The 27788-nt window shown below is 34.8% G+C and overlaps 1 protein-coding gene across 1 annotated transcript; it reads right to left on the minus strand.

Annotated features, from left to right (window-relative positions):
- Positions 1 to 5513: 5513 nt before the first annotated feature.
- On the minus strand, positions 5514 to 23312 carry LOC108371426 (lachesin-like; the record flags this gene model as incomplete). Its single annotated transcript, XM_017626985.1, has 5 exons — positions 5514 to 5642; positions 5784 to 5875; positions 12769 to 12869; positions 21460 to 21645; positions 23203 to 23312. Coding segments are annotated over 5 exons (618 nt in total), but the record flags the coding sequence as incomplete, so codon positions are not given.
- Between the last annotated feature and the right edge of the window lie 4476 nt (positions 23313 to 27788).

Genomic DNA, 27788 nt, shown 5'->3' on the forward strand with positions numbered 1-27788 from the left:
ATCCTACAAGCTGTTGTTTGCTTACAAGCAGCATTTGCAAGAGTTTTTTATTTACATATGTACATATATATGAAAATAGCTACATATCGTTGCTAAATGTAGAAAAGCCCTAACTCAAGTTGTGTACTTTTTACATAAAACAATGAGAGAGAGATTGATTTTTCTGGTAAATTGGTCTTTGGGGTTTCTGCTGGGAAGTGTGTTTTGAGTAACGATTCTTCCCTATTCTGTGCCCACGACCCATTCTCTGTCCTGGTTTAACCCTTAGTGCTTCTTAGAGGGCACGAAGCTTTGAAAGCTTTTACTAGGATAGTTGCTAAGTGGCTATTGGCATTTTCTAAGTCCTTTGAATTCCGCAGGCGAGCGAATTTGCGAGCGTCGTTATTCTGTCTTCAAAGATTTCTATGAATTCAGTCAGCTTTTTTTTTGATTTCTGAAATGCTCTACTTTTTGCACTTCATTTAGAGCGATTTCAGACCCTATATACGAATGATCAGAAAAACGGGGCATAAAAAGATAATTTTAATGCAGAATTTTCACTAGGCATTGAAGTGACAAAAAATTGCTGTTATTTAAAAAATGCCTTGTGGAAATGAAGTCACTTAAACTATTTTTTGAACGTAATGACACGATTATTTCTTAATGCCTAACTTTGCCATTAAAATTTTTACCATTTAATGCCTATTGAAACTCCAGCATAACGGTTAAATTATGCTTTTCTTATAAAGATTATAACCGTTACGGTTCCCTGAAAAAACCTAAGTATATCGAACAAATTTTAGTCAGGACTTTCCCGCATTTCATTTTTCATTTAAATGTGTGCACCTGAAAATGATATTTGTATTCATTTTTGTGCATTTATGTGTTTTCTACTGAAAACAGAATTTATATTTGCATATTTACATATATTTTTGTAGGCAAAAGTGAAAGCCGGAAACGCCTTGCAATTTCATATGAGGCAATTAATCAGACTTATTTACAAGGCAACAAATTATGCCACTGCTGCAATGATACAAGTGCACGTGTGCCGTAGGGCGTCTTAAGGTAAGAGTGTAAAAGAATAAACATATATTCCTCCTTTGGAATAACACGCTTGTTTTTTTTTGCGTTTCTGTTGCTGTTTTACTTTAACAGAAAAATTTTTTCGAGAGCGTCAATGGTCCAGGAAAAGATATTTCACTTTTCCTTGAGAAATAAGTACAGCAACAATGCTGCAGACTTTGCGAGGATAAATTAAATCTTCGCCATTTTAGCCTTGCGTTCCTTCCAGAGGACTCGCCTGGAATATGACCAGCATTAAATTTGTTGTGAACTATAAACAGAACTGTAGAAGAACTGTACACTGATTTCCACATTGAAGGGAACATTTTGGTACCGAATATTTTGTTTGGTTTGATTCCTACTACTACACTATACATCAGTAGTCCTTACTTGTCTTGATTTTTATTTGAACAAAATGGCACTTTTTGCATAAATATATGCATGACCCAACATCGATAACAACAGCCTTATGGAACTGGGTTAAGAATAAATGAGTGAAATAATTAAGAGTTAGTTTCTGAGCACATACCCTCGTACCACCTGCTAAGTGCAATTTTGTCCGATTAATATAAGCTGGAGGTTTGAATTTACATTGCACTTTGAAAAATCCATAAATGCATAAAAGTTCTCCTGGCGATACTATAAGAAATTCTAATGTTTCTTAATCTTTAGGTCTGCATTGGAATACCATTTACCAGATTTTCACAATGCGCCAACAAAGTGAAAAACACCCCAGACATTCAGATCGACACCCAGAACTTTTCATAAAAGTCTAAAAGTCTGCTGGGAACCTGTGGTTGTTTCCAAATTAGCTCAAACTTCTACCATTGCTGACTTCTCCCCTTCTCCCAAAAAATTAACTGGCATGAAGCTCCAATAATATTTTTTCACAGTAATGTACAGTTAAAAACTTATTGTATTTTTTGTTTTTTGAAGAATGGTCTTTAAGTATCACAAAGAAGAAATTTATATAGTTTCAGGTTAAAAAGCATAAAATTATGTCATATTACTCAATAGAGGATTTGCACTTGCTGACAGCTTTCTCCCTTTCGGTATCAGATTTGTAGTGGAAAAAAGACTCGCTACAAAACAGCTGCGACAGATATTCTGCATGCTGCCATTTTTTTAATTTGGTTGCACACTCTGCCCTTTTCGGGTCTTTTGAAGGATATGCCTTCCGTGCTCGATTCCGTACTAGTTTTTTTATTTTGCATCGAATGGCCGTAGTTGCAAGGTCTTCTGGTTTAGCTTTCCTACGGAGATCGAAATTTACATGAAATAATAACGAAAATATTCAAATTCAACTTTGCACCAGACAAGCACCTACTGCGACTTTTTGACGTAGAATACGTCCTACGTTTCGATATGGAGGCTATGCTGAAATATTGTAGTTGTAATTTTTAATTTTGTTTTTGTTTTCTTTAGTCAAAAATTCAAGATTATTCCAGTCATTTGGTATATGGGAGGTATTGGTTGATATCTTCTAAGTGTGTTTGTTTTATTCAAATATATGGGAATAAATGATCCGTACAAAGTCACTTCGCATCATTTTCCAAACACGTGCATGCGTTGGAAGTGAGAGAAGGAGACAAAAAGTATGTATGTATGTGTGGTATTTGGGCTTTTGAATAGCAGATGGCGCAATATTTATAAAAGGCAAAAGTGAGGGGGAATATGTAGATGAAGAATATGATAAACATAAAAGTAAAAACAAAGATAAATATAAAGAAAAATATGAGGATAAATTAAATAAAATTAAAGATGAAGATATAGGAAGAAAGATTAAAATAAGGGTAATTATAGAGAAAAGGATATAGACAGAGACTCAATCTGGGGAATATTTCGGGATTTTAGAGATTTTCGGAATTCTCGGAATATTTTATCGGTTTTGCTATCGATATATTTTATCGATTTTGTTACCGAAATTTTCGTCGATATTGTTATTGATTCTGCTATCGATATTTTCGGATCTTATCGATATAGTAAACGATATTTTTTATCGATATTTAGTTCGATTTTGTTATCGATTTTGTAATCGTTTTGTTTATAGATTTTGTAATTGATATTTTTATCGTTTTTTATCGATATTTTGATCGATTTTCTTATCGATCTTGCTAACGATTTTTCTATCGATATTAATATTGATATTTTCATTTATTTTGTTATCGATATTTTTATCGATTTTGTTAACGATATTTTTATAGATTTTGTTCCAGATTTTGCTATCGATATTATTGTCGCTTTTGTTATCGATTTTTTTTTTTAGTGTGTGGTTTCGTTTTTGACTTGGAGGCACTCTTAACCATACCACGTATTCTACGCTTAAATTTAGCGGCTGTGTCTCCGATACAGCCTGCAGACCAAGACGAAGGCGCTGGTCTGTTCCTTTTTTTTTCCTTTTTTACTTGCCATGAAAACGCACATTCTCGTCTGCCTACGAATGACAGCGCTATTGAAAGATCTTCTAATACAGCTTTAAAAAGAAGGTTTTGTTGAAAAAGACCTGAATTGAAAGATTATGAACAGAATAGTATTTTTAAGAATTTGCCACTTGAAAGTAGCCATGTCTAGAATCCAACCAATAACTGTAGCTATTCCAACTGCATAGTTTCAACTTACTGACTCTAAGGTAGGTAATGACCGACAAATAGCGCACCCATGTTAAAGAAAAAACACAAGAAACTTCAGCTAAGTGAAGCACGTCGTATAGCCACATTTGCTCCACATGTCATCTTTATAGCTGCAGTGATTCGTGTTTCGGCCAAAGCCGGCAAACGCTACTATACCCACGTACAAATATATGCAAAACGAAGAAGTTGAGGTAAAGAAAAAGAAGAAGCAAATTCGTGTGGCTGTTGCATGCCACTTGATTGAATGAACTGTTAGTGAGTGGATGCAGTTGAGCGCACTGAATAGAGCACGTGCTGGTGACATTTTGACAAAAAACCTTAAGCCAACGGCTGGCGGAAAATCAACGGGGGAAAAATTGCATAATAGAGAAATAGTAAAATTGTGTACGGTTGTATGTACGAGTATAAAGCATGGAAAGAAGTTGGGAGTAAGCACGAAAGAAGATTAACAAAGAACAGGGAACAGGGCGTTTAAGTAGGACTTTACTGGATGTTTGCAAATTTGCTCCGTTTTTTTTATTTTTTGACAATAGGGGTATTCACGATCCAGTGCAAACTGTCTACCATGGTGCATAGATAGCATAAATAGCATGATTGGCTAAATTTGTTGTAGTTTGAACACATGAAACAATAACAATCATGCTATTTATGCTATCTATGCACCATGCATACTGTATGCACCGGATCGTGAATACCCCTAATGTGTAAGTGAATGCGGGATAACAAATTTGCAAGAAAAGTAAAAAATCTAAAGGAAAATATAGGCAACATATATATAGTGCAGACATAGTGTAATAGACGAGACTCAAATCGCCATGGTAACGGCTAAAAGCATGTTGCTGCAGGCTCAACCTCTAAGCTGTCTTTGTGAACAATAATGTAGATTGTGGTGGTCAGTTATTTAGGCGTTGCACGATTGTACACATATGTATGTAGCACATAAGTTAAGCTGCTGGCAGGCAAACCTTTCATAGGCCACTTTTGACTGCCGCTTGGTGAAGAGAGCCACTTGTGTGTTGTGTGGCAACGAACTGTGCAGCTGAGTGATAAGTTGCCAAATTAAAAAAAAAAAAGAGCTCAATGATGGGTGGTTAGTGCCGTAAAGCAGATGGCAGCTTACCTTTTGCCCAAGTCAATGAGTAACATGATAACGAAGCACAGCGGGAAGGGCGGGGGGGGAGGTGGGGCAACATGAGACTGCCGTAATTAATGAGCAGCTGCGCTGACAACCGACAATGTGCTCTTTCATTTTAGAGGCAAACTGGTGGCTAACACAGTCTCACCTACATGCATGCATACAAATGTATGTATGTACAAAAGGGTGCATCACCAAAAAGAAGTTGTGGCTTTTACAACGGAATTATAAAATTTATTATAATTTAAGAATTCCGCCAAATTATTTCGGAAAAATATTAAGAGCTGCGTGAGCTAGACTGGCTGAAAATGCCTCCAAAAATCTCATTATTTTGATTTCGTTGATAAAACTTTTAAACATTTTTATGCAAAAGTTTTATGCTTAAACTTTGTTACAATCTGCGTCGGGTTTTTAGAAAAAATATTTTCAAAAACTAATTTAGTTATAAAAAACTCGAATTTTGTAGGTATTCTGAAATAGCGAATCTCAATATTTTTTCGAAATATTTTGATGGAAGCATTAAAATATAATAAATTTTTTATTTTTAATGGAAGAATGTAGCGAGTTTTTTTTTTGTATGGAAAGTGATGCACCCTAATGTACATGTATGTTTAGGTACATGTGTTTCTCAATTTTTTTTTTAAATGCGTCTGCATGCTGGTATCTGCACATACATCCGTACATACATATATATTTGCTGTACTTACAATGTATGCTGAGCGAGATCCGTTTTGAAACCGACGGCGGCACACCATTTGATGCAATGCAGAGGTACGAGCCCATTTCGCTGCGTGAGATTTTCGTCAGCTTTAGCACTTCCCCACGAAATGAGGACACTGTGTGAATGATAGCAAGCAAAAAATGGCAAGCAAGTTAACAAAAAATTTAAATGTTTTAATTTATGATTAAATTCCGTATTTGTTATGTAAAATGTGAAGCAAATTGGAACATTAAAGAAATAATTAATATTTGCTCACCCATGGTCTTTGTGCCTACATTGTCTTTGAGCACAATTTCGTTGCCATCTTCTCGACGCCACGTCACAATCGGTTCGGGATAGCCACGTGCGCTAGTTAAGTAAAACAAAACATGGTAAATTAATTTTTAAAGTGTTTAAAAAAAAGTTATATCAATAAATATTAGAAGCGGGAAGACCTAAAATCTGACTTAAAATTTTCTAAAAATTTGTATAAAATTTTAATATCGGATTTAAAGGGTTTTTGTTATATAATATGTTAAAGTTTTAGGAAAACTGTATATAAGGATCGAAACGGTGCGCTATGCAAACGACGAGGAGTGTCAGTACAATATTTCGCCCCGCAGGAAAAGTTAAGGTTAGTTCCAACTAACTTTGGTAAAGAGAATAAATAAGAGATACAGAGAGTAAATAAGTCGATTTAAGTTTTATAAGGGTAATTTTCATTCCAACTGTGATCATTATTTGAGTCATTTAATACCAAATTTAAATCGTTTCTTTATCACCTTTGTATCAGAAGATATGGCAATGAGAAATTAAAAACAAAAATTTCAAAGTGATATTTGCACTGCAACTTTTTGGGCAAGCAAATAATCGAGAATTAAAAGAAAAATGCCTAAAGAGGACCTAACTTTCAACAAATGCCCTCTCGCCTCGTTGATGTAAAGTAATAAGCATGATTTTTCACATGGCACCACTAGTGAACAGACCCAACTGAGAGAGCTACATAAAAATATGGGTCCTACATATGTCAGACCTCCACGAACGGTAACTGCTAACTTATAGCGAAAAACACTTTGTGCCAACGCTGTGGTAAGAAAGGATGCGATGGGTGGTTTAAGAGGAAGTGTGGCGATGATTTCATCTCGTGGTCCTCAATACACCCATCAGAACTGAGAGTTTCTGGCTTCGTGAGTCTAAGGAGATCTATGTCTTCACGCTTTAAATCCGCGATGCGAACAACTCGATGGTGTTTTGCATATATGTACATAAGTCCGGCCAGGAAATAGTAAGATGCGACTGAAAAGCTGGTCAGGAATTTGCTTCACCGGGCCTCCTTACAACTAATGCCACCCGTCAACTCTCACCCTGTGGAGGATGTAAGTGCAGAAAGAGCTCATTGATGCCAGCGTAGCCAGGCAGAGTGTTGAGTACCAATGATGCCGATAGGAGCTACGTTAAGCAGCGTGAGTGCCGGTCTAGGTGGTCCAGTGATTTAACCGAGGCCACTGCAGTTTCATGACTATCGTAATCTTCTATAGTGCATTCCACCAGACATTATGAGATTCACTATGACATCAAACAGCCAGAGAATTGGCTTAGGAGAGAGGCCCAAGACATATACATTCCTCTCTATTTCCTTGATGTTAAGCTTTCAAAACATCTTTTTGTCTAGAACCAAGGGCGAGATTGTACGCAGACCACTAAGTCACGGAGCTGATGTACCCTTGGATCAGTTTATAAAGAGGATTAAGAAAAGTTATAAATGGAAGAAAATTAAATTGCAGAACGAAAACGAATGAAAATAAAGCAAGTATTATTCAAAATATTTTTAAAAATTAAAAGAAATAAAATTAAAAAATTTTGTTTCCTTTTAAACAAAAATCTAAAAATTTAATTAGAAAAAGAAAAAAAGAAACTAGAAGAAAATGGCACTTAAAATTAAATTAAATTAAAAAATATATACATATTTTATTTTTAAAACAAAACCAAAAATTAAATGTAAATTAGATTAAAAAAAGACAAAAAATAGCGCCCTAAAAATCAAATGAAATAAGAAAAATATTTTCTTGAAACTAATGGAATAAAAAAGTATTATTTTTTTCAAACAATAAAATCTAAAATTAAAAAAAAAATAATAATTAATAAAAGAAGAACTTACAACTTAAAAAATAATAAATAAGTTTCTAAAGTGTTTTCAACAACAAAATCTAAAAATAAATAAGAAATTAAACTAAAACAAGAGAAAATAATAATAATTNAAAATATTTTTAAAAATCAAAAGAAATTAAAATAAAAATTTGTTTTCCTTTTAAACAAAAATCTAAAAATTTAATTAGAAAAAAAAGAAACAAGAATAACAAAGCACTTAAAATTAAATTAAATTAAAAAATATATATATTTTATTTTTAACACAAAATCAAAAATTAAATGTAAATTAAATTAACAAAAAGCAAAACATAACTCCAAAAAAATTAAATGAAATAAAAAAAAAATATTTTCTTGAAACGAATGAAATAAAAAAGTATTATTATGAAATCTAAACATTAAAAAAAAAAAGAAATTAATAAAAGAAAAACAAACAACTTAAAAAAATAAAAAAACAAGTAAGATCCTAAAGATTTTTGAACAACAAAATCTAAAAATAAAAAGAAAATTTAACTAAAACAAGAGAAAAAAATAATAATTTAAGAAAAAAAGTGCCTAAAAATTAAATGCAATTAAAACAAATATTCTCCTTTTCAAAACAATAACATCTATACATTAAAAGAAAACTAAATTAACAATGAAAAAAAAATTAAATTAAAAAGGAAAAAATACATGTTTCCAAAAATTAAATTAAATTAAAAGATATCCATTTTTCTTTTTAAAACAATAAAATTTAAAAATAAAAGAAATTGGTTTAAAAAGAGAAAAAATTTAGTTAAAAAAAAAATATGCTGCCCCAGAACTCGAACTCGGATCGCTCGAATGGCACGCCTGTGCTCTTTTCACGCGGCCATTGCGACTGTTGAAGCGGGGTGAGCTAAATGATATACAAGTGCTTTTTCTCAAATAGATTTACATCACAAGAGATTTTTTTCTAAGACTTTTTTGGCTAGTATAACAAAGGTCTTTCGAACTTTCTTGCCATCTGTCTTTCATTTGTCTTACGAAATAATTTTTACTATCTTAGCCAGAATCGCTCTGTTATAATACACATTAAGTAGGATTTCGTTTCAACATTTTACTAATTTTCTGCCAGACTCAACTAAAAGCTACTCATAAAAATAGCAATATTAAGTTTCTAACTTTGCAGACCTCTAACACAATGTATGTATTTATTTTGTTTGATGTTTTTTTTTTTATTGCTAGCCAAAATTTTTCTGTAATAGTTGCAAAAAAGAACTGTGACTAAAAATAAAAGATAATTAGTCTCATTTTTATCTTCTTCTTGTTTGGTGTTGCAACCGCCTAAGCGATTTTAGTCGAGTCCAATAAAGCACACCTGTCATTTCCGATAACTTAAAATAAACTTCCAATGAAAAGTAAAATTAATCATTGGGTGAGACCTATTTCTTTTGATGATGTATACGGCGAATGCATAAAGGACTGTGAATTAAGGGCATGCTCCTGGAATGTCCGATCACTTAACTAATATAAAATTCTCTTTAGCTTTTTTCAGTGAATAAGTACGCTCAAAATTCCTCAAATATCCACCATAGAAACTTCTTTCCGGCACAAAAAACTAGCTCACAGCCATTTGTACAACTTTCGACTAACAAAAAAAAAAAATACTTCATTCATTACAGTAATAAAAACCACAACAAATAACTCAACAAAATCTTGCTGCCCCTTCGTTAAGGGCGTGTGTGTGCGTCCACCACCATTAAGTAATAATGTCAACAAATTAAGCGACACTTCATTCTTCTTGATTTAGTGGGAAGAACTTTGCCATTTCACTGGTTTCATTTGCCGATTTTCGGCACTGGCACTACGCCGCTTGCTCGCCATTTACACCGAACCAAGCATGCCAGACACTTAATGTACCACAAAGTAGCAAAATTTCTACCACATTTTCCACAATAATGAATGGAATGCACACATAAGCGTAGTTTGGCAGCAGAGAGAGAGAGAAGAGAGGAAAGAAAATAAACGATATGTATATGTGCAAGGTGGAGTGTTGTGGCAACTACTTAGATTCTAAAGCACTTGGTCAGTTTGTATTTTATAGTTACTTTGCTAGTGATTTATTGACTGGACGCACGCTGATATGTACGGGTATAGAAAATTATATAAAAAAACAAAAAAAAAAAACATAAAGCATCACTTACACTGCGTAGTGCAGTGGAGAGATTCAACGAAGAGTATTACAATGAATTCCGTTTAGAGTTTAGGTTACAACAACCAGTTTGATTTTAAAATATGTTACACTACCAACTCATATACTATTTTAAATGGTATTTAAAATTTTACATTTTCTATTTTTAACTTTTATCATAACACAGCCAGTCTTGTTAGACCTTGAACTTAAATGGAATACTAAATAATTTCCGACCGACAAATGAATTAATTAATGCATTGCCCTGTACTTTATGCTGCTGACGAAGTTGTTGCTGTTGCAGTTGCTGTTGCTGCGCTGCAAAAGTTTCCGCAAAAACTTTTCAACACCCTTGCATTTTCAGCTACGTATTTGCTTTTGCCGCTTGTTTTGGCTATTTTCGTTTGCCAGCAAGCTGTTTGTTTCACACTTGTGTTTATCCGCCCAAAAGTATGCAAACATGCTTTGAAAGTCTAAGCCAGTCACTGACACTAAGTAAATGGACCTAACCGAGTTTGGCTGCAGTTCAGGCGGTTGGTCGCTATTGTTTTCTCTTGTGCAGTTGCCGGCTTTTGTTCGCTAGACATTTGCCTGCGAGTAATATCATCATCAAAAGTGTTGCATACATTACGGCTGCACTAAACAAAGACAGCGCAGCAGACATTTTCGTCTTCCTGGCATATTTTCTGCGAGTGCAACCAGAGTATTTTTTTGTCTTTTGATGGCCTAAGAAATCTACAATCTCTGCTAGTGACATTTGTATGCTTGAAAAAGTCATAAAAAATATTTTTAAATCGTTTACAAAATTTAAGAATTGCTAAATATTTAGTAGGTACTACACGTATGAACTACGTGTTAGAACTGCGAAATTTAGGAGACGGCTGGCGAAAGTTGTTTGGCGTTTCCCTGATCTTCTATGCTGACGATTGCTCAATATTCTGACAATAGAACCAGAAATATTAAAATACATACAAAATTTTACCAACTTTTTTTTTCTTAAAGCCGTTAACATTCTTTCTATGTCTTATATTTTTATGTTGTTTAGCTCTCAAAAATATCGCCAAAAACATACATTGTAAGTAATACAATACAGAAATTTTTTTCCGTGCAACACCTTTTTAATTTTTATGTAACATATCTAATACATTCTCATTTTAAGACTTCCCAATATGCACAAAGCAAACATTTTTGCCACTTTGAAAAATTCTTGATTCTAAAGTAGAGATCCACCATTTTTCTCCAAAATTTTATCCAAGGTTTGACTAAAAGTTTAATAAAGTTGAATTCTAATTGATATCCAAACTTTTCTCAAGTGGAGATCTCAGATGATTTTCCATTCAATAAATTTTTCGTTTTATTGGAGAATGTGGTGGTTCTCCAATTGAGGTACACTTAAAAATCAGCATTGGACCTTGAAGGGGTTTCTCTTTTTGGCTAGCACTATTTTAGACACGCGGGTCACGAATTTTACGTCAAATTAAAACCTTAAGAGTTGACAGCTGTCGAAGGGGCTGTCAATTTCTCTAGAAATAAGGAAAATTTCCCAAGAATTAAAAAGTACTAGGTTTTAATGTTCTTTGATATCGACTTCTAAACCACATTCAAACTTTTTGGGTTGACAACTGTCACATGAACTGTCATTTTGGTGCGGCAAATATAAAAGCCGTTTTAGATAGAATTTTCGGTTCTAATTAAGAATCCGTAAGCAAAAGGTCTCCATCCAGTCCAGATTTTGAGAAAAAAATAAATGTCAAAAATCGCGTTTTTGCAATAAAAGAGAAGCTTTAGAAAAAAAAACAAAAGGTTATAGAATCTTCCACCTAGGCTTAAATTAATATTAGAACTCTCAACTACTGTCCCTGAAAACATTATTGAACAGTAAAAACTGATTTTGACACAATTTTTTTTTTTCTTTCAATAGCACAATACCCCAGTATTTTGTTATTGTTCAATAAATGACTATAAGTGACCATCAAGTCAGTGACAGTAGTCGAGAGTTCACCCTTAAATCTAGGCCTACGCGGAAGGCTCTGTCACCTTTATTTTCGTTGCTAGAGTTTCTCAAATATTGAAAAAAAACGCGATTATTTGAAACTTTTACCTCATTTTTCTCAAAATCTGCACCAGATGGAAACTTTATACTTAGGGATTCGTAGCCAGCATGAAAAAGTCTAATAAAAAAGGCTTTAATATTTGTCGCTCCAAAATCAGTGTTGCCCTGTGTAATTTACCAACAATTTTATATAATGTAATAATTCATATGGTATCATCATTTTCGGTGTTTAAGAAGCAACACAAAACCAGAAATTACTGTTATAATTGAAAGTTTCCATAAGAAAATGTTAAGAAAGCTATCAACACATACATATGCAACTGTTGGAATGTGCCACGTTCGCATTCTTTAAATTAAACGGATTCAACGGATGGCTTTGCAGATAGTATTGAAAATACTAATCAGGTGTGAGTTTGGTGGGCATTTCTGAATAGCTTTGTTCCTGTTAATTTATCACAGTTTTCAAATATGCCTTTTTCGTGTAAAATATCGCCTCTCCGGTTATTGTGCGGCAGCTGAGACAGGGCGTTCCTCAATCAAATTTTGAGAAAGGGCGTTCTTAAACCGAATTTGAAATAGGATGTTATTGAAAAGTTATTTGTGATAGAGCGTTTTCCAACCGGCTGTCGAGATAGGTCCATCTTCCACTCAGCCGTCGATGTGTAGTATAAATAACTGCTTCCTTAGAAAAAGCTTTTTATTTTTTCTAATACTTTTTTGTATCGAAATATCTCCAGAACCTAAGGAGAAGGTAAATTTGATACCGGATTTATTTACAGTGCACTAAACTCCTTTGGAAAAGTAAAGTCTGACCTCAGTGTAAAAAAATACAGGCGCATGCAATCTATTTCTGTGCGGCTTTTTCTTTTAACTTGGCCTTAATTTCATATTTTTTATCACGTTTTTACTCACCGACATGTCAATTTGACTGAACTGCCTTCTGGTACAATAACATCAGATGAAGTATCCTCAGCAACAAAATCTGGTGGTATAACTACGTCCAGGAAACCAATCTGTTGAGAGAAAAGTGAAATGCATCTTTGGATATGAAACGTGTATTAAAGTATCAACTCTGTTCAAATGAAATGTAGATTATAACTACTAAAATAACTAATCAGATTTTTATTCAAATTGATTTTATTAAAAAAGTAAAAATCCTGTACAAAACTATTCTTCAATGACGATTTTCTCAATATCATCCGTTGCGTATCCCCATTGCAGTGTCATTACATTAAGAAACAGCAACGATTTAAATGTCCCCAGAGCCATTATATTTCCACTAAGCATTAAATAGCAAAAATTGTAATGACAAAGTTGGGCAATTAAAAATATTTGTATCAGTAAATTCATTTCCACATGGAATTTTTTAAAGTACTCCAATTTTGTGTAATTTTAATGCCTAGTGGAAATTCGGCATACGCCTTTTTAATAAGCGGTTATGTGGTTTCAGAGATTACCCCCTACGTCCGTATAAATCAAACTTTCCTGTATAAATAATAGCAATTCCTACTGAGTTGCTCTCAGAGTGCTGTTAAGTATGTTTGCTGATGTTTTATTGGCCTTATATGTGTGCATTAGGCCGTACCGACTTATAAGCAAAACAAGGATAAAAAGTCGCGTTATACTCTTGGGCCCAAAAAGCTTTTGCAAAAGAATAAAAAAAACAATATTTTCGACGTAATTTTAATTTTTCTGTGACACCTACATTCGGTAATAAAATATCTGAGATCTGATGGGTAAGTAATTAAACGGGTCAACTTAAAGTCCATGAACCTGGAACAAAATATTTGTTTCCTCAATTCAAGGGCATCGAATTATCACACTTCAATATCCTACTGTAAGTGGCCAAGACATGACGAAAAATGTAAAAAGGCGTCCACTATTTTAGATTCGTTGGTGTGCAGCGAACTTTTTTTCTGGTACGGTCTAATGTATGTAGAAATCATACTTATATGTTTATTTCTATGTGCTGTAATCTCAATTAGCGTGATTGCGGTAAGTGAATTCCGAGCATTTGCGATTTTAGTATAATCAAAGCTGTCAGCAACTTCATATCCGCCTTACGTATGTACATACATTAATGAACGTCTGGACGCTAACTTCCTGCAATAGCTGTCAAAGTGCAAAAGCAAAGTTTTACTGAGGCAAGGAAATAAAATTTCTTACATGTCGTCCACCTTGATGTGCGCATAAAAATCACCTTTTAATAAACAGCAAAGACAACCAACCAACCAACAACTTATGGCCACATAAATTGATAGCAACAAATGAGCGAAAAGCACATAACTGGCAATGTAGCTGAGAAGTATATGTATGACCAACATAAATATATACTTACTTAAGCATCATGTGAAAGAGAGTAGTGACATGGGTACAAAAATCGAATAGAAAATTGTGGACGACTGTGAAAAACTAAATATAAAAAAAATACGTTCTGGCGTTTTATTACGACGTGGAGGCTGGCAAAAGTTGTAGATATTTCGGTATATAAAAATATCTACGTGTCTGTTTGCTCATAAATAGAGCGCTATGAAAACTATGCTTATATATTTGTACATGGAATAATTGACAAAAATCGACAAGTCTGCATGTACTGGCTATACTGTCGTACATTTTGCTGTGAAGCATTTGTTTTTCGTATCGCTGTTTTTAGTTATTTTTTGTTTTTGTTTTTTTTTTTGATAGCGCATTTCGTTGAGTAAAATGACAAATAAAAAAGCAAGAACACCTTAAAGAATTCATTCACTCGTGCATTTTCGCTTCATGTCCAGCCGCAAAAATTGCGAGCAATACAAAAATCCATGCCATTACATTTTCCACCAAACGGAGTGGTGAATGTGCAGACGAAGAAGTGAAATAAAAATTAAGGAAGCATGAAATACATTTTATTGGCGCCATAAACTTCACTTGGTTGGACATTGAAGTGTGCGCTGCTCGGCTGGCCATTTCTTTGGTGGGGATGACACTTCCACACCTTGCAAGGTGGTCGTCTTCTGTTGCACGCAGTACGAACACTTATTCCTACTTAACCCTACAGCACTATGATTTTCATTGTTTTAGTATGAGTATTTGTTTGCTTGCTCACTTGCTTGTGTGTTTACTGCTACTTATATATGTACTCACTCGTGTGTACACATACTAAAGTTTGTTCGTCTGTAAAGCCCGTCTTTTAGAGGTTTTTAGTTGAATGCCACTACCGCACTCAGCTCAATGGCAAAGTTTGTTTATTTTGACCAAAATGTACACACAGAGTGTTCGACACTTTGCAAATTGCTTTAAAATAAAATCAATTTTTTTTTTGGTGTATGGTAAAATGCTGGGTTTACGGTGGCGTATGAGTAATGTACAAATGTGGTTGATAGGAACTGCATGTTACTCATACGCCGTGTACGTAACATATTTGTTTACTCAAACCAGCGTTGCCAGGTTGCCGTTTTTAACTTCATTTAGACGTTTTTTGTACCCTGTAATTACGTTTTTTAACTTCCCGGCTGCTTGTGGAAACACTTGAGGTTACGAGGCTTGCTGTAATGTTTGCACATTAAAAGCCAATTCAGGAAGAGCCGATCTATTGCAGCAGGCACGCTCGCAAAAGCATCAACAACGCTGTGCTGCATAAAACGTCAGAAAAAAGTAGGCGACTTTTTTAAGACTTCATTGAAAATGTAATGAACATAAAAAAGACTGAAATATTACTAACTTTTCCAGTAAGTACTTGCAGCGAGAGCGTAAAAGAAAAATAGTAATAGAGTAAAATTGAGAGCAAGAGAAAATTTTCACAAAAAGTTATTGAATGCTAAACTAGTAAAAACTTGCAACTTAAGCCATTTTGACATTTTCTGACGGTTAAATTTTGGTGCCCAATTTTCTTTTTAATTGGGAATAGTTCCCATCGTCATAAAAATAAAAAATATACAATAGATTTAAATTTTTCATCCATATTCTCATTTCACTAATTATGTTTCAGCAAATCATCCTCTTAAACAGTTTGTTTACATTTGAATTTGAAACATAACCTTACTTTTTGACTCCTGCAAATTCCTGCTAGTAAAATTTTGACTTGCAAGAATTTGCAGCTCTCTCGGGTTGTGACGCTCTCGAATTCGCTCCTTCTTGCAAATATTTTGGGTTACTGAATGCATTCCCAGTAAAAACTTGCAAGTACTAGCAACAATTTGTAACGATTTTTTGATATTAAATGGACCTATTGCTCTCATTTTTGTTGTTGGTATTGCCATGCTCCTTCTTAGCAGAACGTAACTGAGCATTTTCGACAACCGAGTTCGTAGCCAAATGACAACAAGAAAAAATAATAATTTTTAAAAGTCAACACGATAATTTAGCCCTTTAAACTTTCACATTATTGCCCTGAAATTTAATGGGCTATCAAACTGCATACTCAAAAAAAATTCTAAAAACTCTGAATAAAAATTTGAAAATCTAGCTAAAAATTTGCAGATTATTTATAATTTTTGACAATTTTTGTGGATTTATATTTTGTTTGTTAATGAGCTTGGCTTTTATGGAAAAATAAGAAACATTAAATAAACGAAAGAGAAACAGCCAAGATCGATCAAAATATTGATGACATAATCAGCTGATCACATCACAAGTGTATGTATAAAATGATTTTTATATTAACGACCAGTTTAAAATGAATTTTAAATGTGCTCTGTCGAAATGACATTTTAATATACATTACGTACATATCGAGCCCTAACCGCCAAAATAACGTAAGTGACAAAATTTTCTTTTTGATACAGAAATGCATCTAAAAAATGCTCTAGGAATATTTCTGCATCAAAAAGAAAATTTCGAAACAAATGTCGCTTACGTTTTTTTTTGGCGGTTAGGGCTCGATATGTACCTTTGTATACAATAAAAGTTTAATAAGAACAATTTTTTGTACATTCAATTGAAAAAGACGTTTTTGGGTAGGAAATGACGTTTTTTCAGACCAAGAGGGACGTTTTCTAATGCCGAACACCTGGCAACACTGACTCAAACGTATAATTACGGTGACCATCCGTCCTGTATTGTGCGGGAGGGACCGCCCTCTTTTTTCGCCAATTGTCCTGGCAATTTATTTATTTTATGCAGGACGCAAAATGTTCTGTATTTCTTTTAATTTCCGTATTGGTCCCGTAATCGGTGCTCAGAACTTCGACGCCTTCACATAAAAATGACATGCCTGTGACCCAGTTTAAAGTGATATTGGTAGTGATCGTAATTTTCCCCATAAACAGTTATTATTTTTAAATTTGGCACTGGTGATTCGAATCGAGGAATACATACATACATATATGGTTTCTGCAATTGTAATTTTGCGTATTAACACTGGGTAGTTGCGAGTATGTGGTAGACATTAATAGATGTTAATCATTATTCCTCAAATTTCTAAAATAAATTTACAACGAAGCATTTCACGTTCAATATTTTGTTTGGACTACAATTGGGATTCCAAAACCAACAACAAAATAAACCCAGTTTCCTGTGTTTGCTCATTTTTTGATTTTATGAAGAGAAAAGATGGACTGGAATGGAATGGAATTGTGGGTGGCCAGAAAAACCAAAAAGAAAGTTTTCCAAGCACTCAGACAGTATTATACTTAAAGCCTGGAGAAAGGATTCAGAAGATATGGATATATTGGTACGATGGTAATTCATTGCTCCTATGTAAACTTACAAGACTGCTTTACGAATCTAATCCGTTAGTAATTCATTATTAATAAACCGGATCGAAGAATTTACAATTTAATTCTTGCGAAGGCCGGACTATGGTAGAGAAATTGTTCTATAGTGTCATCATCTTCCAAATAATGTGGATGGTCGATGATACCTAAGGTGACCATATGTTGTCCCAATGAATTGTGCACCGTAATGGCTCCTATCAGGGCTCGAAGATCACTGCTTTTTTGTTTTAGTAGGCATTTTGCTACCACTCTGCCAGGCTTTTTCATGCAATGAGTTTTATTGATAAAATCCTTGATGTACCCATCTATTTCCGCTAAGCTTGACCCTGAAATTGGCTCCCTCCAATTCGACGCTCCAGGCTTTCGCAGTTCGCCAATTCATCAGGCACATCTTTGCCTAGAACACCACAGTTAAAGCTCATTCCATGTGGTGACGGAGTTCAGCCTTGGCTTACATTTCAGCATTAGCATCTGCAATTACCAGCTCTTGTCATCGGTATAGAAAGTTTCTAAAGGTGTTTATGTGCCAAAAATGAAAAGTAGCTGATTGTATGAAGAATTGTATCTTGAGCAAGAGAAACTCCAAAGAAGAAGGATCCCAGGAGAATATAATAAAAATAAAAAAGTTTACAATTTTGTGATGTTACTATGGAATATGTATTTTTGCGCTCCTTTCACAAAGGATCAAACAATATATGTCTAATAAAGATGCTGCTTCAGGGCTTATAAGTCTAGGATCAATGAAGCAAGTTTTAAGATCTTTGAGCTTTTGTGGAAAAAATTAGCAACGGTTTTTTAGCTCCGATTCGGCTGCCATAAATATGGTCACCGTATGTATAACGCAAATATGATTTCAAAGCAACACATCTGATTTTCAATTTTGAGCTGCCTTGCATTTAAGATATTACATAAGCTTCGTTTCTTTGTAAACGAGTCGCAAAAGAATGCTCAACTCGGGTAAAATTTACTTTTGGGTTCTTGAGCAACCCTGTTGCTAAATGGCAGTGGAAACATGTGATTAGTTTAATGGGTTTTATATACAAAAACTAATGGAAATGTTACGTTGTATACATGTATGTATGTATATTAGAGTATGGGGAAAAAATGTCGTCCTAGAAAACGGAGCTTCCACTTAGTTTTTTTTTCTCTTGATATTTGTAATATCCATACCAACTTTCAATTTTCTACTGTAACCAATACAGGTTACTCAATGACTCTCAAATGCGCTACCTAATCGCTCTGAAACTGGTAAAAACATTAGTGATTTTTATAAAAAGCTAATGTTGCCACGACAACTGTAGCTTGTGATATATTTTTAGATAATTTAAATTTGAAATATTCTTAGGTTTCTTAACCAATTATACCTCTAAGTAAAATATAAGCATCATGAGCATCCCCTAAAGGTCTCCAAACCCTATCTAGGGATGTTTTTTTTTACCACTCTAATACGTATAAGTAGGTACTTACTTATTTAAAATATTAACGAATAAACACTATTTATTTTTATACGGAAGAAAATGGCAACACCTTCGCCAAAAAAATCAAAAAAATTAACGATAATTTTTAGCCACTTGAATCTTGCACATTATTGCATTAAAATTGGATAAAACTTTCGGTAACTTGATAACTTTCGATAGCTAAATCCATGATAAAAATATAGTAAGGTAGAGCCGCTGAGAGTCATTTTTGAAATTCTCGACGTTTCCAAACAATTTAATTTTTAAATTTACTCACAAACTCACACACACATTTTCATTTTCAATCTCAAGCAACAACAATTTCGAACAATTTCAATTTTTTATTTTCACTTTTATATGATTTTAAAATGTTGGCAAACTTCAAAAAAAAAATCATGGCCGACAAATTGAGAGAACGGTTCTACCTTGCTATGTTTTTATCATGGCTAAATCTTTTAAGACTGAATTCATTTCGGTTCCAATTGAAACACTTCAAGAATTTTTTTTACTCTTTCAGTTACCCTATTCTTATGTATTTCTCATTGTTTTCATTTTCGTCTTTATCTTCATTTTTACAAAATGCGAAGAAAACTCAAATTGAATAGTTTGTGACAACAACTATGCACAAATTTGGAAATTTTCAAACGACGCTTTTGGTAGTAATTTTCAACCGATTTTGAAACTCTCCTCAGAAAATTACCATTCCCATAGTGTTATTGGTTTTGAAATCCGGTCGGTTTATGTTAAGGTATTAATATATGTATCGATAACACCCCAGTCAGGCTCGATACAAAATTTTTAATTTTGTATTCTGGACATGCTTCTGAACCGATTGGAAGGTTTTGAGCTGGTCGGGAATTTTATTTTTTTCAAGTCCAGGTTAACTATAGTACAATTACACGTTAAATATTTTTATACCCGAGCGCACTTGTGCACAAGGGTATTATAACTTTGTTCACATAACGGTTGTTTGTAACAGGCAAAACGAATCGAGATAGATATAGACAAATGTATACATAAATGATCAGGATGAAAAAAGAAATCGATTAAGCCATGTCTGTCTGTCTGTCCGTCCGTCCGTCTGTCCGTCTGTCCGTCTGTCCGTCCGTCCGTGTACACGATAACTCGAGCAAAAATTGAGATATCTCAACGAAATTTGGTATGTAGGTTTCCCTTAATCCAAGGTAGGTTGGTATTGAAAATGGGCGAAATCGGACTGTAACCACGCCCACTTCCCATATAACGGTAATTTCCAGAAATACGAAAACTGCGATATTTTAGTAACTACTGAAGATAATTCACTCAAAATTGATACTTACAATGAGTTTCAGACGGAAAATATGAATATTATAAATTTTTTGGAAAATGGGCGTAGCCACGCCCACTTATGGTTACATGTGTATATCTTGGTAACCGCTGCATCAATTTATTCCAAACTTGGCACAGTTGTTGGCCCTGGTACAGCATACCAAATGGCCGAAAATTTTTAAAATCGGACAATAACCACGCCCACATCCCATATAACGGTAATTTCGAGAAATACGAAATCCTCGATAAATCAGTAAATATTAAAGCTAATTTATTCAAAATGATGGTTGCAACAATTCTTTGCCAGGAAATACGTTTATGATAAAATTTTGGAAAATGGGCGTGGCACCGCCCACTTATGATCACGTATATGTATCTCGCTAACCGTTCTAGCAATTTGTACCAAACTCGGTATGGTTATTGTGCTTGCCACATAAAAGTAAACCATTGAAAATTGTTGAAATCGGACTAAAATTACGGCCGCTTTTCATATAACGGTAAATTTCAGAAATGCTTGAAATTTCAATATTTTGAAATTTAAGGACGCTAGTTTACTTAAAATTTATACACGCCGGCTTATCATGTAGCGGTAGCTTTCGGAAAGGTGGAAAACATATATTTAATACTTGCGCCGGGTATTTAATGTTCGGCTCCGCCCGAACTTAGACTTTCTTACTTGTTCCATTTATAATCTTTTTACATAAATAGGAATGCACGTTTACCTTCTCTATCAAAGTTACTAGTTAAGTGTTTTTATTTACATTTTACTTCAGCTTCCTTCATCTAAACTTACATACACTTACCTTCTTTTTACATAAATAGGAATGCACGTTTACCTTCTCTATCAAAGTTACTAGTTAAGTGTTTTTATTTACATTTTACTTCAGCTTCCTTCATCTAAACTTACATACACTTACCTTCTTTTTACATAAATAGGAATGCACGTTTACCTTCTCTATCAAAGTTACTAGTTAAGTGTTTTTATTTACATTTTACTTCAGCTTCCTTCATCTAAACTTACATACACTTACCTTCTTTTTACATAAATAGGAATGCACGTTTACCTTCTCTATCAAAGTTACTAGTTAAGTGTTTTTATTTACATTTTACTTCAGCTTCCTTCATCTAAACTAACATACACTTACCTGACTTTTCATGGGATCCGTATTCAATTGACACATGTAGCCGCCGCGATCCTCTTCCGACACCGCTTTTATATGCAAATTCCATGTATTTTGATCCAAGTGACTAACACTGACACGTGGATTGTGTGTGATGACATTCTCGTGTATCGCCTGAATGGCTTTTGTATCCGCTTTTAGCCAGCCCACCTGTTAGTGTTGCCGCGCAGACAAGTACCGGCAGTTAGCGACAATGGCAACAGGTGGCAGATGACAAACAGTAGCAGAGTATGGTAATTGTAGTTGTTGAATAGCGATTATGGTAGATGAATACATAGCGATCAATGGTGGTGTAAAGTTGAAGGAGAGAGAAATAGAGAAATTGAAAAACTACTTATTAAACAAAGACACGAGCGCTTGAAACTAATCACGGTGTTTACATACATATGTGCAAGACAAAGCGGATACCAACACAAACATGCGCACATGACACAAAATGCTTGTCAGTCTGTAGCAGATGTTTGAATTTTTCTATTATAAATTTTGAAAAGATGAAATGCAATAGGATTTTTAATAATAATTTAAAAATCGCACATTGTAATTGACCGTTTTTAGTAGGAGCTTGCATAATCTTTACGACGGAAACAAGGTATACATAAGGAGAATATGTTATTTGCTTTTGCTTTGGTTAGATTTGTTTAGCACCAATTATCAAGATAATTAAAAACGTTTAACAATCAATCATTAGCTGTCTAGTTAACATTGCATTCTTAATTATTTTCGTAGCTTTTTAGATACTATCCGGAATTAAAGGTTACACTGATATGCCAATTTACTTCTTCTGATTTTTATGTTCTCCTTTCTATACCGATGGCTCTGAGACTGAAAATGGTACTAGATCTGGTTGATGTCTGCGGAAACTTCAGATGCTTTGCTGGCTCACGTACACTGACAACGGTTTTTCTATCGGAGGTCTTTGCAATAACCAAAGTTGCCGCATAAATAACTGACAAACTTCTTCCCAGGCCTTGGAAACCATTCTACCTCTTTAAGAATTTTTCAGGAATGCAAGTTGAGGCTGAACCCTTTCACTAAATGAAATAAGCTTGAACCCGTGTAGTACCGGGATATTGTGCTGCGTAAAAAGATGAACTGGATGATGAATTGGTGAAAGCGGTTTTGTGGACCGCCAAATTAGTACGGAGCGAATTTGAGGGTCAAACTTTGCAGTATATCAGGGATCTAGTGAAAAAGGCAAGAGAGAACCGTTGGTGCAAAGCTGATAAATCAGTTAATAGTTTACTGATAATGTAGTGTAGAAATTTTTTCGAAGACAGAAAGCTATGAGATAGGACTTATTATGGAATATATTTTGGGGACAACATGTGGTCAACATATGTAGGTGTCATTAACAACACACAGTTTACATCTTGTTCGGAGAGTCAGGATAGTACAAAACAATTTCTACGCAGGTATGTGGCCTGCATGGAGAGATAAGTTGTATTTTTGAAGTAGATGTATTAAAAATGGACGAGTTTTATCATCATTTCATCGACAAACTACTAAAATTAATCAAAGAAATTTTTTAGAGGAGAAACGGTTAATGATTTCCCACGCGAGTCTTCGTCTTATCATTTTTCTAGGCATTAAGAGGAATAGGTAACTGCCTGATAGCTTTGCAAATGGATCTTGCGCTTTCCGGCCTACCATAATACCGTTATAATTCACTTTCAATATGAAATTGTAAAATTAATTTGTTTAACTTACTCTGTAGCCTCCCAAGTGACGCACATGACAGGTGAATGTAGCATCCCGTCCCACGGCTACTGACACGTTTGATATACTTTCCACAAATTCTGGTTGAAAGGTGAGAGCTTCTGCAAGAAAAGAAAATACAAATAGTTTTTGAGACAAAATAAGACGATACTTTTATGTATAAAATACACTTGGTTCAGTATTGTTTATGCGCTTTAAAGATTTTTCTAGAGTTATCTTTATGTTTCAGAGATTTTTTACACAACTCTTTTTGGTTTTGGTCTGTTGCGCTTTATTTCCATATAAAAATTTGGTCAAGCATAATTTTTATGGAAGAAAATGGATGACACTGCTAACAAAAAAAAAAATTGTCAAAATTCAACGGTATTTTGTAGCTACTTAAAGTTTGCTCTTTATTATACTAAAATTGAATGAGCCACAAATTTGCATACCCGAAATTTTTCTAAAAATATTATTAAATTATGCACTGCAAGTCATTAAGATAGCACACCTCTTTGTTGAGATGTTTTTTTTTTTTAATTTTTATAAAATTTTAAATCGGACTTAAATATTAAATAAAAGAAAAGGAAAACTGTACATACTGAGGATTAATAGGATCTTATAATGTAATGACATGGAGTGCATAAGCCACGTCTGACCAAATATGCTTAAATGTAAAATAATTTGGAGTTTGGCGAACCTTACTTTTTCAAATTGAGGTGTTAGGGATAAAAAGTAGAATACGGTAATATAATAGAAAAATCATCTCCCTACATACAGTGCATTCCCGATTCCTTCCTTGATATAGAACGAGCTTTTAGGAATATAGAAGGCAAAGAAATTATTCAAACTGTGACCAAAGTTGGAATAAGTACATTGTCGGTTCCGTGAAAACAAGCCGATATGCGAATTGGTGAGCTCCACAAGAAAGGGTCCTTTCTCGATTTCCACTGGCCTTGGAACTGAATAAAGGAGTAGCAAAGGTGGTTGAATATGCAGCTCATCGAATGTCTAGTTCAATGCGAGTGGTTTCTATGCCCAGGTTAATCTTATGGGCTTCGAAAAGCAGGTATTTGCATAGTTCCATCGGGCCTACTAATAGGAATGCAAACCGTCCTTCAGAGGGACAAGATTGATTTCGACGCCAAATTTTCCTCTCCATATCGAGGAAGGCATCGACCTCTAAGATAGAAAACTGCTCAATAATCTCTACACCCGCTGAATCCATCGTTCTTCCGTTCCAGAAGGCATATTGATTTAAAGAAAAAGGCTCTATAATTACACCTGAAAAAATCAGTTCGGTGATATTTTCATCTGGAAAGTACTGTAGAAGTGTCGGATTGTTAATGGGAATTACACGGCTATCCATGATAATTTAGCCCAAAATAGCAGCATCTTCCAAGCAGAGGGATTAGGTATAGATTCTTTAATTGTCTGTCGCTCGCCTTACCACCGAAAAGGTCGAAATTATTCCCGGACTTTAAGGCCTGTGACTATCATCTCAGTGAGTTTTATTGGCGAACGAAAAACTATGAATCATCAAGTCGGGAATCCTCAATTACTTTGGTCATATTACCAGCTTCCGGTTCCGACTGGAAATGGGTTAAACTGACCGGAACTCCAATTTTTTTTAGATAGGGAATATATGTTTTTCCCTCAGACTCAGTTTCTGCGCACAAAAATACATTACTTTTCTCCGAAACATTACTTTTCTTCCGAAACTTTTGGAATGTACTTCCGGTAAAAATAGTATTTAACCGGTCGGAATCGGAATTCGGTAACACTACTAAAATATAGAGGTAATATTTTTGCTTAAATTTATTTGATCTATTCAGGCGGCGCAATATCTTAATTGCATAGCAAAAAGATGTACTTAAATAAAGCAGATTATACAATTACTTCTTCTCCTTCTTCTTCTTCTTCCTATTTGACGCTGTAATCGCCGAAGCGATTTTGGCCGAGTTCAACAAAGGACGCCAGTCGTTTCTCTTCTGTGCCAACTGACGCCAATTGGAAACGCCAAGTGAAGCTAAGTCCTTCTCCACTTGGTCTTCCCGACGCAGAGCTGGAGCGGCGGAGTCCATTCGAATGCCATAACCAAGCCAGCGGTTCTGCGATATTTAAATTCGCGTAAGTACCCGTATATGTTGCGCAAAATATTTCTCTCGAATACTGCAAGAACCGCCTCATCGGAGCCATGCTTTATTGCGCCATATACCACCACAGTCATGATGAGTGATTTACAGAATGTGGTTTTCGTACGTCGAGAGCGGGCTTGACTACTAAATTGCCTACTCAGTTCAAAGTAGCACTTGTTGGAAAGAGTGATTCTGCGTTGGATTTCCATGCTGACATTATTATCGGTAATAATGCTGTTTCCCAAGTAAACGAAATTTTCTACTTTCTCGAAATTATAACTGTCAACAGTGACGTGGGTGCCAAGGCGCGAATGTGCTTTCGGTTTGTTTGATGACAGGAGATACTTCGTCTTGTCCTCGTTGACCGCCAGACCTATTCGCTTTGCTTCCTTATCCAACTTGGACTTCGCGGTTCTTGTTACCGATGGTGTCGATGTCATCGGCTCACTCGTAATAAAAGTAAGCGGGCTGCGCTTCAACTCGAATGAGCTTTGAATATGCAAGCGCTTTTTACATTCGGCAAGAGCTAAGTAAATAAACAGTAACCAACAAAAAAAACAACTCCACCGGTAGCAGTCCTAGCAGTGGTAGTGGCAACAATGATACTAAGTATGTAGCAGGAACAGTGCTTTGTGTATGTAAGTAGCAACCATGCATGTCAGCAACGATGACCTCAGTTCATTTACTCAGCTGTAACTGTGCTACCGCAATACGTAATACATATTTACAAACATGCATTATATTCATACGCTTCGCGACATATGTAGGTATATAAATTAATACGTTTATGCACATGAAGTGAAGATTGCCACAAGTTGGGCTGCGAGAGACATTGTTCAGGGCAAATGCGTCTACAACTGCTGCTACAATGCCACAACTAAGGAGCTTCATACTTAGATGCATAGCTACATATATAGTATATATGTCCAATGTACATTGTACACACTACATATATATGTACGCATATGCGAAGATTGTGGCAAGTGAATAAACAGATTGACAAACAAGCTAACCACATTTGCATCGCAAAAAAGGGCGATAGGTCAGCAGGATGATGCGTAGGTTTAAGACGAACGGCAAAGCTGTGCTTATGTCGATGAGGATATTGAGATACGAGTACGAGGTGTATTTAGCTCAGCTCGAAAGCTAAGCAAATGTATGTACATATGTATGTATGTAGTAACAAGTAGAGTGACAACAACAAAAAATATGAGGCAAGTAATTCAGTAGCGGAAGTGTAGCCAAGGAAGTGCATTTGAATGATGCTAAGCGAACAATGCCGACGACTGACGTCAGCAGGTCAAACAATGCAAACATGGCCGCAAACAACGCAAACAGCATAACGTCGAAGTGTCAGTGTTTGTCTGCGTTCGTGTGCATGATTGTGTGCGTGGGATGTTGTGTGTGCGCGTTTGTGTTTAAACAAATTAAATTGTGAAAAATTTGTGCAAATAATTCAAATGCATTTTAGGCCAACATGGCGTATGAGTAATTGAAAGGAAGTCGCAAGGAAGACAGCAGCTGCTATGAACTGAAGTGATTGGGATGACTTATATATACAGTAAGCAAAAAGGTAACTGGAGAGCTGATAATTTAAATTATTTGTCCTGAGTATTCATAAGAGGCAAAATTTAGATTCAAATGCATTTTTGAGTTGAAAGAAAGATACCGAAAGTCCGGATAGTGGTTTCGAAAGGTTTGAAAAAGTTCCGAAAAGTAAAAAATGCGTGAAAAAATACGAAAAATTTCGCTGTGTTGCGAAAATATTCTAAACGATATCCCAACACAAACAAATATTTGAATAGATATTGAAAATTCACGAAGCATTTAATTTAACTGTGTGTTTTTGCGAAAATGTAAATTTTTTTTCGGAAAACAAAATCAATTTTTGTACAGCTTTTTATAGAAGTTAAATATTTAGGTATTGCTATATTTTTGGCGAACAATATCAAAAACGGTAAATATTGAATTAACACACCTTCGACTTGCAAATGGAATTTCCATTAGAAAGTCAACACTTTGACTTCATTCTAAATTCCTCCCAAACAATATTAACGAAGAGTTTTGGATGTAGTGAGAGACAGTAACAACACAAAACAAGTAAGAAAGTCTAAGTTCGGGCGGAGCCGAACATTAAATACCCGGCGCAAGTATTAAATATATGTTTTCCACCTTTCCGAAAGCTACCGCTACATGATAAGCCGGCGTGTATAAATTTTAAGTAAACTAGCGTCCTTAAATTTCAAAATATTGAAATTTCAAGCATTTCTGAAATTTACCGTTATATGAAAAGCGGCCGTAATTTTAGTCCGATTTCAACAATTTTCAATGGTTTACTTTTATGTGGCAAGCACAATAACCATACCGAGTTTGGTACAAATTGCTGGAACGGTTAGCGAGGTACATATACAAGATCATAAGTGGGCGGTGCCACGCCCATTTTCCAAAATTTTATCATAA

This window comes from Rhagoletis zephyria, unplaced genomic scaffold (genome assembly GCF_001687245.7).
Source record: "Rhagoletis zephyria isolate East Lansing unplaced genomic scaffold, Rhagoletis_zephyria_1.1 Rzeph_scaffold_04975, whole genome shotgun sequence".
NCBI lineage: Eukaryota > Metazoa > Arthropoda > Insecta > Diptera > Tephritidae > Rhagoletis > Rhagoletis zephyria.